The sequence below is a fragment of the Schistocerca americana genome, chromosome 7 (assembly GCF_021461395.2).
Source record: "Schistocerca americana isolate TAMUIC-IGC-003095 chromosome 7, iqSchAmer2.1, whole genome shotgun sequence".
NCBI lineage: Eukaryota > Metazoa > Arthropoda > Insecta > Orthoptera > Acrididae > Schistocerca > Schistocerca americana.
This window is the reverse complement of record NC_060125.1, coordinates 449,539,133-449,557,187: the sequence shown is the minus strand read 5'-3', so window position 1 is coordinate 449,557,187 and position 18,055 is coordinate 449,539,133. Positions and strand designations below refer to the sequence as shown.

Sequence of the window (18,055 nt, the reverse complement as noted above, 5' to 3'; positions counted from 1 at the left end):
ACATTCAAAGAATATTCAGAAATGTTGTAATTCACCATACCCAACTACTCCTTTTACAGGTGTGGAGTTGGCAGATATTGCTTCTTTAATTTCATCAAATTTCTTAGCAACTGAAGTAGCTGCAGACTTCAGGCTATTGAGGCCTCCAATTAATAATTCATTTGATTTTTTGGAAGTCAAACTGCTGGGACTAGAAAAAAATAATAGTCAAAATATGAATCCATTTTTTCCAAATATACAGATACTAAAACAGTAATACTTTTAAATTACAGACTTATGCAGAAATAAATCAAAATGTACCTTTAGATGAGGGATAATTGTTTGCATATGAAAATTAGTCACTGCTAGCTTGCATATGAACAGTAATATTATAAGTAAGGAATCCTTACAACGGACCATCTAAATTAGTAAATACCCAAAACCAAGATGATGATGTGAAGTGATGTGATGCACTCTCCACACTAATCTATCCTCTTCATCTATGCATAACTTCCACTATCTACATTCACTGCCCATGCTTACCGAGTCAAGTCAGCCTACCTCAACAATTTGTAACATCTCCCCCCCCCCCCCCCCCCCCCCACCATGAATAACTCCCATTACCAAATTGAAGATTTGTTGTTCCACAGGATGTATTCTATCAACCTGTCCCTTCTTCTTCATCTCTACATAACTACTCCAGTCTAAATCAACTTGAACCTGCTTACTGCAATCAAGCTTGGGTCTCCCTTTAAAATTCCTCTCAGCCCCCTGCCCCTGCTTACTTCTCTTCATTACCAAACTATTCCTGGATGCTTCAGGGTGTGTGCCATCAAACTATTCCTTTATTAGCAAGGTTATATCATAAATTTCATTTTTCCCTAATTCAATTAACTATCTTTAAACTCGCAATCTGATTTACCCATTAAATCCCCAAAATCTTCTCTAGCACCACATATCAAAAGCCTCCAGTTTCTTCTTGTCTGCATAGCTTATCACTCATGTCTCATTACTGTACAAGGCTACACACCAGAAAAATATCTTCAGAAAAATACTTTCTGATATTGAACTTTACATTTGATGTCAATAAATTTCTCTTTTTCAGAAATGTTTTTCTTGTTATCGACAGTCTGCATTTTGTATCCTCCCAATTTCAGCCATCATTTATTTTGATGCTGAAACAGCAGATTTCATCTATTGCTTTTAGAATCTTGTTTCTTAATATAATTCCCTAGCATGACCTGATTAATTTGACATCTCTCTCTTACCCTCCTTTGGCTTCTGTTGATGTTTGCCTTGCAACCTCTTTTCTAGATACTTTTCATTTAATTAAATTGATCTATCAGATCTTTTACAGCCTATGACAGAATTTAAATGTCATAGGTGTACCTCAAGGTTTTATTACTTTTTATGAACTTTAACTTCTTTTTCAAATTTATCCTTAGTTTTCTTTTTCACTATTTGCTTTGTATACAGATCTTTGGTTAGAATATTTCACAATATTAAAAAATATCCAACCACTGTTGTTTCTATTACATGTGATTCAAAATTAAACATTAAATTCCACTTTCAAAGACTAAAGTTTGCGTTTCTACAGTTTACATATGCTTCAGTTTTCCACATAGGTTTTTTTTTTTTTTTTTTTAAAAAAAAAAGGGACAGTCATTAATTTTGTGAGAATGGCTTCATGGATGAAACAGAATGCAAAAAGTGAAACAAAAATTACGAATATGAATTTATAATGATTACCTCATCTCTGTCTTTACACTTGCACCATTGAAAAGGGACTTCATCTGCATTCAAACACAACATTAGTGATACTTGTCATAACATCATACATGACTCCTTAGCAACCTTACAACTTCCTATTTTTCATTACACATATTTTATCTGCACAATTATGGATGTTATTGAGTAAAAATACTTTTTATTATATAATTTTACATCCTGACTTCTTATGTTAACGATTTAAGAATATCTTGGCAGGTAATATGGACAATACACAAATTTAGGAAAAAATCTGTACAGATGACAAAACAGTAATGCATATTAGACTCCAAATAATTTGTCACACTGAAAGTTTAACATCAAACCATGTGAAGATAATGTTCAAACAAAATGACAAATACCAGAAGAGTTTTAACTGTTGCTCAAAAATCAAGGCTAACAAATGAAATAAGTTCACTTTACAAAATGACCCATCATCTCAATGGGACAGTAGTATACGCATTGTAACTGCAGCTTGGCACATATATGCACACTGGAATACAAACATATAGAGAACTTCACAAGAGATAAGCTGTTCATTTTAGCAGAGAGGATAAAACAAAATCACAACAAACTTATGAAACTGTAACTACAATATTAAGTAAAACTGATAAATAAAAATCCCAAACTTCTGTACTCAACACAACTTGTATTTGCTTTATAAATCACAAAATCTCTGTGCTTTGTACATGAAAGTATCTGACCTAAATTGTATCAACAAACCATGGAACATATGACTGCTGTGGCTTCCAAGCTAGGCTTTAACAATCTTATTCACTCACGCTAAAGGAGAGGAATGGTTCAAATGGCTCTGAGCACTATGGGACTTAACATCTATGGTCATCAGTCCCCTAGAACTTAGAACTACTTAAACCTAACTAACCTAAGGACAGCACACAACACCCAGCCATCACGAGGCAGAGAAAATCCCTGACCCCGCCGGGAATCGAACCCGGGAACCCGGGCGTGGGAAGCGAGAACGCTACCGCACGACCACGTAAAGGAGAGGAAGACAGCAAAAAATCATTAGGAAACTAAATGCTTCCAGAATGAGATTTTCACTCTGCAGCGGAGTGTGCGCTGATATGAAACTTCCTGGCAGATTAAAACTGTGTGCCCGACCGAGACTCGAACTCGGGACCTTTGCCTTTCGCGGGCAAGTGCTCTACCAGCTGAGCTACCGAAGCACGACTCACGCCCGGTACTCACAGCTTTACTTCTGCCAGTACCTCGTCTCCTACCTTCCAAACTTCATATCAGCGCACACTCCGCTGCAGAGTGAAAATCTCATTCTGGTAACATCCCCCAGGCTGTGGCTAAGCCATGTCTCCGCAATATCCTTTCTTTCAGGAGTGCTAGTTCTGCAAGGTTCGCAGGAGAGCTTCTGTAAAGTTTGGAAGGTAGGAGACGAGGTACTGGCAGAAGTAAAGCTGTGAGTACCGGGCGCGAGTCGTGCTTCGGTAGCTCAGCTGGTAGAGCACTTGCCCGCGAAAGGCAAAGGTCCCGAGTTCGAGTCTCGGTCGGGCACACAGTTTTAATCTGCCAGGAAGTTTCAAACTAAATGCTAATAATGTGATAATATTGAAAGCAAAACTGTAATGCATCCATCCCAATGCAGGTGACTGGGTACGTGCAAAAAATTTTCAGAGGTCCATCGAAGAAGCCATGAAGAACAGTAACTATATTTTACTCAGTAAGGAAACTAGGGATATGATAAGCACAGCACAAAATTCTTAAACCCAGAGTTGAAAAGGATTGCAGTCCATTAAGAATCTCTGTAATTCCTGAAAAAGGGGTACATATCTGAACACAACACAACCATAAAGAATAGCAGAAAATTCACCAAGCTAATTACAGAGACACATACATCTAGTGAAGACAGCAGTCAGTTAATATTGTAACTCTACAAGGAACTGTAGCAATGCAACAAACTTTAGACATAATTAACAAAAACTTAAATTAGAAAAACTTATCAAAGCTGAGGAATTAAACTTACTTTTACCATACAAATCCTTATTCAGTGTCACTTCATGACATCTACCTCCACTTTGTAATAATATATAGATCATGTTGTCACATCATAACTGTGGATATGTACAAATCCAAAAGTATGGTCGTCAATGAAGTGCAACACTTACCACTGAAAGGATGTTTATTATGAACACCAATATACAGATAGAGCAGCACCTAACTCCTGGATGGAGAGCACGGCTACTCATACAGACACCGAATATTCCAGAATAAGCAAATATTACAAACATAAGAAATTTTCAGAAACTTCCACTAATGGTTAACACTTATTACCGAATAATTCCTGGTGGTTGGGTTTTAACTAGTGATCCGCAGCATGCCAGTCATGGGGCTAACCACTACACCACATTGTATGCAGCACAGCACGTGGCAACATAATATAAATGCATACACTGTACAGCTAGAAAATTATCTTCACTTAATAACATCCATGAATGTACAGCAAAAATAAGCATAATAAGGAATAACAAATTAGGAAAATGTCAACTTTTACGATGAGCTAACGCAAACCTGGAGAATTTTTCATCAATGCAGGAAACAGTTTTGGAAAGAAAGAGCCAAGTTAAATGACACCAATTTTTATTCAGAATTTTACATTCAGTTTCAACTGGGATGCCATTCTCAAAAGTTTTATAGTTCTTTAATTTGATTCAATGCTTGCTTGGAAAAGTGAAACAAATGTAAGGCAAAAATTGTAGATACTGGAAATTGACTTTAGTTCATGAATGCATCAGACATAACAAAAACAACAGTTACAATTAAAAGTCTTCTGGGTGTGGTACCTTGTCATTGCATAAAATACTTTACTTATAAATTGTAAAACCAATGTTTCAACCGTACTGCATTGTCTTGCCCTGACGAGGGCCTTTGTAATTCGGTCAAAACATTGGTTTTGTAGTTTATAACTGAAGTATTTTATACAATATTGTGAGAAGGAAAGGTGCCACTCACCCCCATATAGTGGAGATGCAACTTCCCTTCTCATAATATTGTTACATTCCATCCTGGATTTTCCATTGTATTTCATACAATGATGCAGTACAATATTCAGAAGAATTTTAATAATCATGACACTAACCGCAGAAGCCTAAGTAGTTATGTTACAAAAAACAGTGACTAGAGATATTTTAATATTACTAAATACTAAAATAAAACAGTTATAGTTACCAGCAATGAACACAAATACCAGTTACTATAATAGAATACCCAATGTAACCCAGTTGGGGGCTATGTTGTGGCAATATTTTATTTGTGTGTGTGTGTGTGTGTGTGTGTGTGTGTGTGTGTGTGTGTGTGTGTGTGTGGTGGGGTGGGAGAACACACACACACACAAACACACACACAGTGAGAGAGAGAGAGAGAGAGAGAGAGAGAGAGAGAGAGAGAGAGAGAGAAGGGGTGGGGGGAGGAGGAGATGATCCCTAGGATGTAAATGGAACATTATCTTTATTCATTAAATTAACTGTCAAGCGAAACAAATATGAGTAGGAATCATGCATAAAGTAAATATTGCATTTCTTGCTGAGGTCCCTTCAAAGCCTTTGGAATTTTTATACTTATAGCCGGGTACCCTTGCCCCTTAATGGATTTGTTGATAACAGTCAATTTCACATGAATTGTGATTTACGTAACAATACAACATACAAAAGTATAGAGTTGGCTTCCTTCGCTTCCTCATTTTAGAGATAAATTCTGTATTCTGGTGCAAAGGTTTTGATAAAATATCAGCTGCCATACAGCTAAAAATTGAAAATAATTGCAAATTAAAAACATATCTTAGTGGACATTCCTGTTACCAAAATGACAAATGACAATGATGTTACCAGGCCTCTGTTCTGACAGCATTTATAAGATCTACTTTCTGATCATTACACTAGGAGCTAAACATATGCTGTACAGTATAACTGATGTTAAGTAGTGGCTTTCTGACAACTATTGTTCATTTATAGCCCATGTAAGCATTAACTGAACATAACATAACAGTTTAATGACACTTAATGGACTTAATGTTAATATAAACAGGTAAAACTGTCATCCACCTGAACGTTGGCTTTAACACTGCAGTGCTTTGCTAGGCATGATCCTGTTGAAGGAATTGACATTCCTAATTATGGGGTAATCTACAGTTTAACACTGTCTCTAAATTACAGAATAACTTCACATACATAAATTACTGAAAGAAGCAAAATAAGCGACAGGAACGACTGAAAAAAATCGTAGAAGCAAATTGGCAGGTTTCTGAAAGTTACTTCTTTCTGGTAATGAATAACCTAACTTATCCCACACTTCTGAAACTGCTTCTTTATGATGGGATCTTTTGAACAAGGTTGGATGAATGAAGCAGTACAACATAATATTTTAGGGAAGATGTTAATGTTTTATTTATTCAATGTGAATATGTCACAGTATGAGATTTGAAACTACCATAAAGAAATGGTGGATCAGGAACTTTACATTAAACATCCCACCTTGAAACAAAACAAATGAGACTGTTTACATTACTATTAACTCTTTTTATAACACATTAGTACAAAGTTGTTTTGATCTCGCACGTGTTCCTATGCTGCGACATATTTAATGGTGTAAACTGCTGGCAGTGGATGAGTAATTTATTACAGTCACATTTTGATGCTCTTCAGAAGGAATGTTGCTTACAATGACATAAAAGGAAAGAGAAGGATACCACAAATTTTTTATTCCTACCATGTATAGTCACTTTCAAAGTACTGTGAGTACACACACTTTGCAGTCTTTTCTTCAACTGTTTGAAAATTTCTGCATGTTCCTTTCAATAAGGAGCCACACAGCTTTTGCCTTCCAGCGGAGTGCAAGAACATGTTTGTAAGAATCTGCTCTGTCCCTCACACTCTGATTTATATCTTGTGCCTAAACTTTTCACTGTGTAAGCATGCAGTTCAAGCCTGAAAAATAGCCATGCAGTAATGTGTCATGGTAAACAGTAGTTACTGTTTGTAACATTAAGAGTATCATTTCTTTTGTGCAAGATAGTAAACTGCAACCCAGCCACTGTAAATTTCAATATTAAACTCATACCACCCTTCATTTAATGATATTTTCATGTAAACGTTCAGTTCATAACACAACTACAGAATTGTTGTATGCTCTAATTCATAGTGCCTCATCGATAATGCACTCTACAATGTGCTGACAAGCTGAAATGAATTTAAGAATAAATTCTAAAATTTACATTTGTGTTACTAGTGGTCATGAGCCAACAATACTTTCAAATCTGTACTGTTCATTATAGTGAGTAAAAACAAGCTATAAAAACATTACGTATATGTATTAAAGATGTATCTGGGTTGAAACAAACAACAGCAACACCGTGATAATCTACCAGGTATGCAGTTAATCTGATCAATATACCTGTATTAGACTCATATTATTGACTCAGTGCTATTCTAGAATGTGGTGTAACTCGAAATATTCTGGACGATTCAATGACGGTGCACAGAGAAAATAATGCAATAAATTATACTGTATTTATACTACTGATTAGTGATAAAATTTTTGAATTACTAAAATATATGGCATTAAGTATTTTTTCTGCACATAAAACCATGGTCCTGTGAGTAATAAGCCCAACATCTACAAGGACAGTTCAATATAGAGTGAAAATAAATATTTTCATCTCGTGTAGTTTACATATGGTGCTGATGTTGTGATAATAGGGCACATGAGATATCTAAACCAAAATGAATGCTTCTACGTAACAATAAAGCCATAAAAATGTGACATAAAAATAAACAGTGCACATTCCAGGAAGGACGGTAACACTATTATGAAAAGGATAGTTGTTACTCACCACAAACTGGCGATGCTGAGTCGCAAATAGGCACAATGAAAAGACTGTCAGAGAATGAGCTTTTGGCCAACAAGGCCTACATTGGAAATAGACAACATCACACACACACACACACACACACACACACACACACACACACACACACACGACCGCAGTCTCTGGATGCATCAGCAGCCAGAGACTGTGGTCATGTGTGTGTGAGTTGCATTTGTGTGTGTGTGTGTGTGTGTGTGTGTGTGTAGGCCTTGCTAGCTGAAAGCTCACTTTCTGACAGTCTTTTTGTTGGCCCTATCTGTGACTCAACATCACGGTTACACAGTGAGTAGCAACTATTCTTTTCCCAATATTGTAACCGAAAAGCAAATAATACTTATTTCTAGAAAATAGGGACAATTTCCAGTACGCATTATATGATATCAAAATGTCTGTCTGCAGAAATCCACTATGAAAATTTATTAAGTGCTATAAGAGCAATATGATGACAATCTTCCGTGATCAATTGCTAGTTAATGATATAAAGTTTCAGGTAGATCAGCATTTTGTGTTCAAATCAGGATGCTGTGGCACACTGATCAGCTGGGAAAGAGGTCACAACAAGCACACCCCCTGTACTGCACAGCAATATCACCAAATAGCAATTAAGGCACAGACAGAGTCATCAAGTATTTGCCAAAGTGGTGTGGTCACAATTTTGTACAGGCAGCATGAAGAAAGGTTCTACCAAGATTACTAGCTCTTCGACATGAGATGATGTGACTGGTGATCAAAAGTTGGTTCATTATGATCCTCAAACCAAAAATGCAAGTATAGACCAAAATCAGCCTATTCACTAACATGAAACTGAGCCAATGTTGTTCTGCAAATGGGTAAGATGATAATGGTTCTCTATTCCCCCAAATGCTATGGAGTTATCTATCAGTATGAATGACCTCTGCATTCAGTATTTACACATGCAGATTTTCATAAAGTCTTTGAATGGATTAGAAACAATTTTTTATGAGATAGATACATAGATCCACAAAATCTTTCACAGACAACTAAGAGTTTCGAGTCAGTAAGGTGTTGCACAGATCACTTTCATGATAACTGTTATGATGTGAAACATGTCAACAGAACAAAAACACACACACACACACACACACACACACACGAGATATGATATATAGCTATACACTGGCCATTTACTGATTTTTCTGAATGAGTAATTATTTCTATTCAAGAATTTCTCTACAGTGTAGAATGAATTGTTAACGGGGAAAAACACCTTTAATCTACATCTGAAACCACTTCTACTATCTATCAGACATTTTATTTCCACGGGGAGATTATGAAAGAGTTTTATAAGTGCATATTTCACCCGTTTCTCTGCCAAAGTTTGATTCATTAAAGGGTGACGTAGATAATTTATCCTCCTAGGTTTGTACTTGTGAATATCTATTATTTTCAAACTGTGCTGAATTGCTGATAAATTTTGTAGGTGAATTAAACTGAGCTGAATTGCTGATAAATTTTGTAGGTGAATTAAACTGAGCTGAATTGCTGATAAATTTTGTAGGTGAATAAATGTAGTTTGAGACTGTGGTTACTGTTCCTAACTGCTTAAAAAGATGCATGCATGAGGTATGTGAATAAACCTTGCACATAATTCTAATTACTCTTCTTTGTGTAATGAATTCTTTTTGCCTAAGTGAGGAGTTACCGCATAAGACATCAGTAAATGAAGATATCCGTAATACATCGATAGAAAAAAAAAATCACAACACCAAAAAATAATTGATGTAGAGAACGAAAGTTTACGAATACATTTGTCTTGGTAACATATTTAAGTTATCACCATTGCAAGATCACAGGTTAACATAAGTGCGAGATAAGCCACTGCAAATGTGAAATGCTGGTACATTAATAACCGGTATAACCACCAATATGTTGAATGCAAGCATGTAAACATGTATGCATTGTGCTGTACAGGTGCTGGATGTCAATTTGTGGGATGGAGTTCCAAGCTTGTTGTACTTGGCCGGTCAGTAGAGTGATGGTTAATGCTGCTTGTGGATGAAGCTGGAGATGTTGTCCGTTGATGTCCCATATGTGCTCAATTGGAGACAGATCTGGTAATTGAACAGGCCAAGCATCATGTTGACACACTGTAGAGTATGTTGGGTTACAACAGCGATATGTGGGCGAGCGTTATCCTGATGGAAAACACCCTCTGGAATGCTATTCATGAATGGCAGCACAAGAGGTTGAATCACCAAACTGACATACAATTCTGCAGTCATGGTGTGTGGGACTACCACAACAGTTCTCCTACTGTCATAAAAAATCTCACCCCAGGCCATAACTCCATGTGTAGGTCTGGTGTGTCTAGAATGCAGATAGGATGGTTGCAGGCCCTCAACTGGCCTCCACCTAATCAACACAAGACCATCAATAGCACTGAAGCAGAATCAGCTTCTACCAGGAAACACAACAGATCTTCACCCTGATGAGTTCTCACCTGACACCAAAGTACTGAAATCACAAATAGTGGTTATTTGGGGTTAATGGAATGCATGCTACTGGGCATCTGTCTCAGAGCTGTCCTTGATATAACCAAAATGTAACAGTTCGCTGTGTCACTGTGGTGCCAACTACTGCTCTAATTGCTGCTGCAGATGTAGTACAATGTGCCAGAGCCACATGCCAAACACGATGACCTCCCATCTTGGTAGCAGCATGTGGTTCTTTGGACACTGGTCTTCTCGTGACTATACATTTCTCATAATCAAAATATCCACGGGTGTGCTGCCGGTCTATAGTGTCCAACGGGCACAATATTTCATACATGTCACCATCATCAGGTGAACTGACGGACTGAGCTCCTGTGAACGTGCCAGCACGGAGATCCGTACGCTATGGCTGATCAGAGGGAACTGGGTTCGGTCGCGGCGGCGGCCGATATAAATACCCTCCGACCGCGGCGCGCTCCCTCCGCCGTCCGCGCCCCGCGCCATGGTCGAGCGGTGGAACAGATTGCGACGGCGTCTGAGATGATGTCGGTGTGATGGCTCTGTCCGCCGTGGTCGTCACAACTATATGTTTGCTCGACTTACTCTTGATTAACCCAATCGCTGGTTCCCAAGCCTTGCTAAGATTATAGCCACAGTCACGGTTTATGAGGTCGTCATTGGTGCGAATTTCGATGTCCTCTCTAACAACGCTGTCCCAGTATCTCGACGTCTGTACCAGAATCCTCGTGCGGTCATACTCCATGGCGTGATTTTCTGACAAACAATGTTCAGCGACCGCCGACTTGCTCAGATACATCAGTCGAGTGTGCCTCTGGTGTTCACGGCATCGATCCTCGACGGTACGCATCGTCTGACCAATATACGACTTGCCACATTGACACCTAATCTGGTACACGCCGGCCTTCCTCAAACCGAGGTCATCTTTGGCGCTCCCCACCAGTGCACGAGTTTTATTTGGAGGACAAAATACAGTTCCGACCCGGTGTTTCTTCAGAATGCGGGCGATTTCCCCGTAGAGTGCACCTGTGTATGGAATAAATGCAGTGCCTACCTCCTCCCTCGTGACTTCATCCATCTCAACAGGTTGTGCTGCAGTGGTTGGGCGGAGAGCACGTTGAATCTGCCACTCTGAGTACCCATTTTTTCGAAATACAGTTCTCAGATGTTCCAATTCCTGGGGTAGACTCTCTGCGTCAGAGATAGTGCGCGCCCTATGTACTAGAGTTTTAAGTACCCCATTCCTCTGTGAAGGGTGGTGGCAGCTGTCTGCATGCAAATACAGATCAGTGTGCGTTGTCTTCCGATACACCCCATGACCTAGGGTGCCGTCAGCCCTTCTCTTGACCAAGACGTCAAGGAAAGGTAATTTACCTTCCGTTTCAGTCTCCATAGTGAATTTGATGTTGGAGTGTATGGAGTTTAGATGTGTAAGGAAGTCAAGGAGGTTATCTATACCATATGGCCAGATGACGAACGTGTCATCCACGTAATGGAAAAAGCAAGTAGGTTTCCATACGGATGACGACAGGGCTTCCTCCTCGAAGTTCTCCATGTACAAATTCGCTACCACCGGTGAGAGTGGGCTACCCATGGCGACTCCCTCCGTTTGTTCATAGTATTCTCCATTAAAAAGAAAATACGTGGAAGTCAAGACATGCCTAAAAAGTTCAGTGGTCTTCTCGTCAAACTTCTGACTAATCAATTCTAGTGACTCTCGCAGGGGTACCCTCGTAAACAAGGAAACGACGTCAAAACTCACCATGATATCTGACTCATCCAACCTGAAGTTATCAAGGCGCATTCTGAAGAAACACCGGGTCGGAACTGTGTTTTGTTCTCCAAATAAAACTCGTGCACTGGTGGGGAGCGTCAAAGTTGACCTCGGTTTGAGGAAGGCCGGCGTGTACCAGATTCCGTGTCAATGTGGCAAGTCGTATACTGGTCAGACGATGCATGCCGTCGAGGATCGATGCCGTGAACACCAGAGGCACACTCGACTGATGTATCCGAGCAAGTCGGCGGTCGCTGAACATTGTTTGTCAGAAAATCACGCCATGGAGCATGACCGCACGAGGATTCTGGTACAGACGTCGAGATACTGGGACAGCGTTGTTAGAGAGGCCATCGAAATTCGCACCAATGACGACCTCATAAACCGTGACTGTGGCTATAATCTTAGCAAGGCTTGGGAACCAGCGATTGGGTTAATCAAGAGTAAGTCGAGCAAACGTATAGTTGTGACGACCACGGCGGATAGAGCCATCACACCGACGTCATCTCAGATGCCGGCGCAATCTGTTCCACCGCTCGACCGTGGCACGGGGCGTGGACGGCGGAGGGAGCGCGCCGCAGGCGGAGGGTATTTATATCGGCCGCCGCCGCGACCGAACCCAGTTCCCTCTGAGCAGCCATAGCGTACGGATCTCCGTGCCGGCACGTTCACAGGAGCTCAGTCCGTCAGTTCACCTGATGATGGCGACATGTATGATCGCCGAAATATTGTGCCCGTTGGACACTATAGGCCGTCAGCACACCCGTGGATATTTTGATTATCAAATACACCAGGAGAAACTGAAGAATCACATAATACATTTCTCATGACCACAGCTGCCAGCAGTCATGTGGGTGGCTACATTCTTGCCAAGTCTTAGTGCAATATTGCAGAAGGAACATCCGCCTTCTTGTAGCAGTTTTACACACCTCGTCCACACTCAGATGTTATTAATGGTGTCTATGTCACCTTAAAGGTATTCTTCACTAACAACAATCAACGCATCCAATCTCAAAGGTAATTAACGCCCATAACCAATACAGCATCCATTTGAAGGAAAACTGAGTTGCATCCTCATAGTGGCACATGAAATTTGAATAGATTTCATCTCCTAGTTGTAGGAACATGCCTACCAACTTCCGTTTATCTCACACAACTCCTCTTTGATGCTGCAATTTTTTTCCATAAATGTATATTAAATTACTGATTTCTAGATCCCTACAGAAGCCAATTATTCTTACGGCAAAAGTTGACAAATCTAAATGTTTTCGCAGATCTACGATATGTTTTCTCCTCTTTTAAGTTTTTGCAATAAGCACACTTAACAACTTAGAATTTTCTCCCTTGATTATTATTTCTAGTTGATATAATAGATTAATAGGAGATGGGATATTCTGACTGTACAAAACTGGATGAGCTGTGTTTTTTACAAAGTTTAAAGCTAGCCCATTTGTGCAAAACTAATCAGTAACTCCACAAAAAAATATCATTTAGTTCACTAATTTCTGTGTTGGTGCTTCTTTGCTTGGCTTCACAGCACTGTTCGTATCATCTGTAAATAGGACTAATTCTATTTATTTCTGTCCATCATGTCTCGGGCACACATCAAGGATGGTATTATTTCTTCTTCTGATATTTCGACTGATGATCTTACAACCAAGGTATGTTGCTGAAAAAATTTAAACCACTTGACACAATGCTGAAGAGTAAATGTGCATTCATCAAAGATGTACACCTGAAAGACAGTAGAATATTCTATTTGCTACAGAAACTTCAAGAAATACAGGCCTAATTCTGCCTCCTGATTCAAATAAAATAGTAGATCATTAACATAAAGCAAGAACAGAAGTGGAATGATGATCAAACCTTGTGGGACTCCCACTGTAATTGCTCACCACACAGATAATGTGGCATCCCTCTCTGCATTATTCAAACAGCTTAGTATAGCTTCTGTGATACTGTTTCTTAAATAAGAATAACACCAGGCATGTGCTGTGCTAAGTATTCCTTGAAAACATAACATCTCTAATAAAATATTGTGACTGACACAATCAAATGAATTCAATAAGTCACAAAAGATCAACTGATGATATTTTATCATTTACAGATTGTGTTATGTGCTCAGAACACATTGGACAGAATAAGTTGATGATTTATACTGGTGCCGCCAGTAGCGGAGAAAATCGACACTATTTGGAAGATATTCATTTGCCTCTGAGTGTTACCAATATTTCTGGAGTATGTCATATCTGCCTTCATTCAAGCACAAGAAATGGAAATTGATGTCAGCATTGCGGAAAGTAGTCAGCGTTGCCTTCCCTTCACCTCTCCACTCACCTTGGCAGTCCTAATTCAGGGGCAAGGGATACCTCCTACTGTTCCTGACAGCCAGCAAGCAAATCGTCAGTGTATCATGTCAAACAGGAATTGTATAAATAGCTGACTCAGTATTGGGTCCATGTTGAAAGCCAAACTATTACTGGCTATGTATCACATCATGACACGCTTATGTCACAATTCTGGAGTTCATTACCTTCTCAAATATTTTAGAAAATGATGCATGGAGTGAGACTGGATGGCAGTTATTGACATCTGTGGAGTCATCCCTAATATCCAGCTGGATCCTTCTCTGCATCAATTGTGCAGATGGGAGTTATCCTTACAATATATTCTCTATTCCTGCTGCCAACACATCCACCAGGGCCTTTTCCCCTTCTCTGCCATTTTTCTTTTCACTCCCACCCCTCTCCTCACAAGTCTCATGACACAGCTCCTGCCACTAGTACCCTCTCGTTCCGCCTACTCCCCTGCCCCATTCCAGATCCCTGCTTTTGTCCAAAGCACCATTCAGGCTGTAGCAGCTGGAGATAGTGGTTGTGTCTGTCAGGTGTGCCTGCTTGTGTGAATGTGTTAGCGATTCCTGTTCTGTAGAAGGCTTTGGCTGACAGCTCAATGTGTAACAATCTTTTCAATGACCCAAACTGTAACTTAGAGTGTCATCCTAACAGTCAGTGAGTTTGGCAGAATCTTCTAGTAATTTTAACTTACGCCATTGTTGTCTTCATAATTTTAAAATTCACCTGGATGTAGGGATAAGGTTTTTAAGATTTCTGGTCTAAAATTCTTTCGGCAGGTCTACGATCTGGCTTGCTCACGCTGATGTTTTTAAACTACATACTGTCATTGTTTTGCTATTTATGAGTGCACGTCATAGTATGACTACAGCTAATGGGAATTTGTCACCGTATAGATAGGGTAAACATAGTCATGTGTAGGGACTGTGGTTGTTGTGAGCGGACGCAAGGAGAATTGGCCACTCTTCGGGGGCAGGTGGAGGCTTTGTCTGTTAGGCTCATCGAGCTCGAGGCGCAGGCGTCGGCTCGTAGTGGCGTTGGGGCAACTGTGGTGAGACCTATGCCTACTTCGGTGGCCTTGGAATCACATGGAACCCCTGATGTCGCTGCGTCTTCCGGCAGTGAGCATCTTACCGGTCAGCCATCACTCCAGGGTGAATGGCGGACAGTGGTGGGCTCGCGTGTGCCTGGCCGAAAGGCAAAGGTGGGATCTGGCCGCGTGGCAGCTGCCTTACCCCTTTCCAACAGGTACGGGGTGCTTCCTAGTGGTGATGACATCGTTTCCGAGCCACCACAGGATGCCTCGCCTGTTGGGCCAGTGGCCGATTCTCCAGCAAGGTCCCGACAGTCACAGAGGGCGGGCCTATTAGTTATAGGGAGCTCCAACGTTAGGCGGGTTATGGAGCCCCTCAGGAAAATAGCGGGTAGGTCGGGGAAGAATGCCAGTGTGCACTCGGTGTGCTTGCCGGGGGGTCTCGTCCGTAATGTGGAGGAGGCCCTTCCAGCAGCTATTGAACGCACTGGGTGTGACCGGCTGCAGATAGTAGCACATGTCGGAACGAATGACGCCTGCCGCTTGGGTTCTGAGGCCATCCTTGGTTCCTTCCGGCGGCTGGCTGATTTGGTGAAGACAACCAGCATCGCACGCGGAGTGCAAGCTGAGCTTAATATCTGCAGCATAGTGCCCAGAGTCGATCGCGGTCCTCTGGTTTGGAGCCGTGGGGAGGGTCTAAACCAGAGGCACAGACGACTCTGCGACTATAATGGTTGCAAATTCATCGACCTCCGTTATTGGGTGGAGAACTGTAGGGCCCCCCTAGACAGGTCAGGCGTGCACTACACACCGGAAGCAGCTACTAGGGTAGCAGAGTACGTGTGGCGTGCACACGGGGGTTTTTTAGGTTAGAGGGACCCCCCCTTGGGCGAAACGATAAAATACCTGACGGCTTACCAGAGAGGACATTATCATCGTTGATAAAGAACGTCCGTCCTCAGAGACCAAAAACAGGAAAAGTTAACGTAATATTGGTAAACTGCAGGAGTATCCAGGGCAAGGTTCCTGAATTAGTATCTCTTATTGAAGGAAATAGTGCGCATATAGTATTAGGAACGGAAAGTTGGTTAAAACCGGAAGTGAACAGTAACGAAATCCTAGACACAGAATGGAATATATACCGCAAGGATAGGATAAACGCCAATGGTGGAGGAGTATTTATAGCAGTAAAGAATTCAATAATATCCAGTGAAGTTATTAGCGAATGGGAATGTGAAATAATCTGGGTTAAGTTAAGTATCAAAGTTGGGTCAGATATGATAGTCGGATGCTTCTATAGACCACCTGCATCAGCAACCGTAGTAGTTGAGCGCCTCAGAGAGAACCTGCAGAACGTCGTGAAGAAGTTTCGTGATCATACTATTGTAATAGGGGGAGACTTCAATCTACCAGGTATAGAATGGGATAGTCACACAATCAGAACTGGAGCCAGGGACAGAGACTCTTGTGACATTATCCTGACTGCCTTGTCCGAGAATTACTTCGAGCAGATAGTTAGAGAACCAACTCGTGAAGCTAACGTTTTAGACCTCATAGCAACAAATAGACCGGAACTTTTCGACTCCGTGAATGTAGAAGAGGGTATCAGTGATCATAAGTCAGTGGTTGCATCAATGACTACAAGTGTAATAAGAAATGCCAAGAAAGGAAGGAAAATATATTTGCTTAACAGGAGTGATAGGGCACAAATCGCAGAATATCTGAGTGACCACCATCAAACGTTCATTTCTGAGGAAGAGGATGTGGAACAAAAATGGAAAAAATTCAGAAACATCGTCCAGTACGCCTTAGATAAGTTCGTACCGACTAAGGTCCAAAGCGAGGGGAAAGATCCACCGTGGTATAACAATCATGTACGAAAGGTACTAAGGAAACAAAGAAAGCTTCATCATAGGTTTAAGAGTAGTCGAATCATAGCTGATAAGGAAAAGCTGAACGAAGCGAAAAAGAGCGTAAAGAGAGCAATGAGAGAGGCATTCAATGAATTCGAACATAAAACATTGGCAAACAATCTAAACAAGAACCCTAAAAAGTTTTGGTCATATGTAAAATCGGTAAGCGGATCTAAATCCCCTATTCAGTCACTCGTTGACCACAATGGCACCGAAACAGAGGACGACCGAAGAAAGGCAGAAATACTGAATTCAGTGTTCCGAAACTGTTTCACTGCGGAAAATCGTAACACGGTCCCTGACTTCAGCCGTCGCACGGACGCCAAAATGGAAAATATTGAAATAAACGATATCGGAATTGAAAAACAACTGCTATCACTTAGTAGCGGAAAAGCATCCGGACCAGACGAGATACCCTTAAGATTCTACAGTGATTATGCTAAAGAACTTGCCCCCTTTCTATCAGCAATTTATCGTAGATTGCTGGAAGAACGTAAAGTACCTAGCGACTGGAAGAAAGCGCAGGTCGTTCCCATTTTCAAGAAGGGTCATAAATCAGATGCGAATAATTATAGGCCTATTTCGCTTACGTCAATCTGTTGTAGAATAATGGAACATGTTTTGTGTTCTCGTATTATGACGTTCTTAGATAATACAAATCTCCTTCATCATAACCAACATGGATTCCGCAAACAGAGATCATGTGAAACTCAGCTCGCCCTATTTGCCCAAGAAATTCACAGTGCCGTAGACACTGGCGAGCAGATTGATGCCGTATTCCTGGACTTCAGGAAGGCATTTGATACGGTTCCGCACTTACGTTTAGTAAAAAAAATACGAGCTTACGGAATATCGGACCAGGTTTGTGATT

At 40.7% G+C, this 18,055-nt stretch overlaps 1 protein-coding gene across 3 annotated transcripts in view; it reads right to left on the bottom strand.

Moving 5' to 3' along the window:
• The window catches only part of LOC124621758 (DENN domain-containing protein Crag), a 315,880-nt gene that overhangs the window by 106,682 nt on the left and 191,143 nt on the right, over window positions 1-18,055 (bottom strand). For all 3 annotated transcript variants that reach the window (XM_047147171.1, XM_047147172.1, XM_047147173.1), the window contains one exon: window positions 41-190. In XM_047147171.1, coding sequence (XP_047003127.1) covers window positions 41-190 — 150 coding nt within the window. The remainder of the gene's footprint in view (window positions 1-40; window positions 191-18,055) is intronic.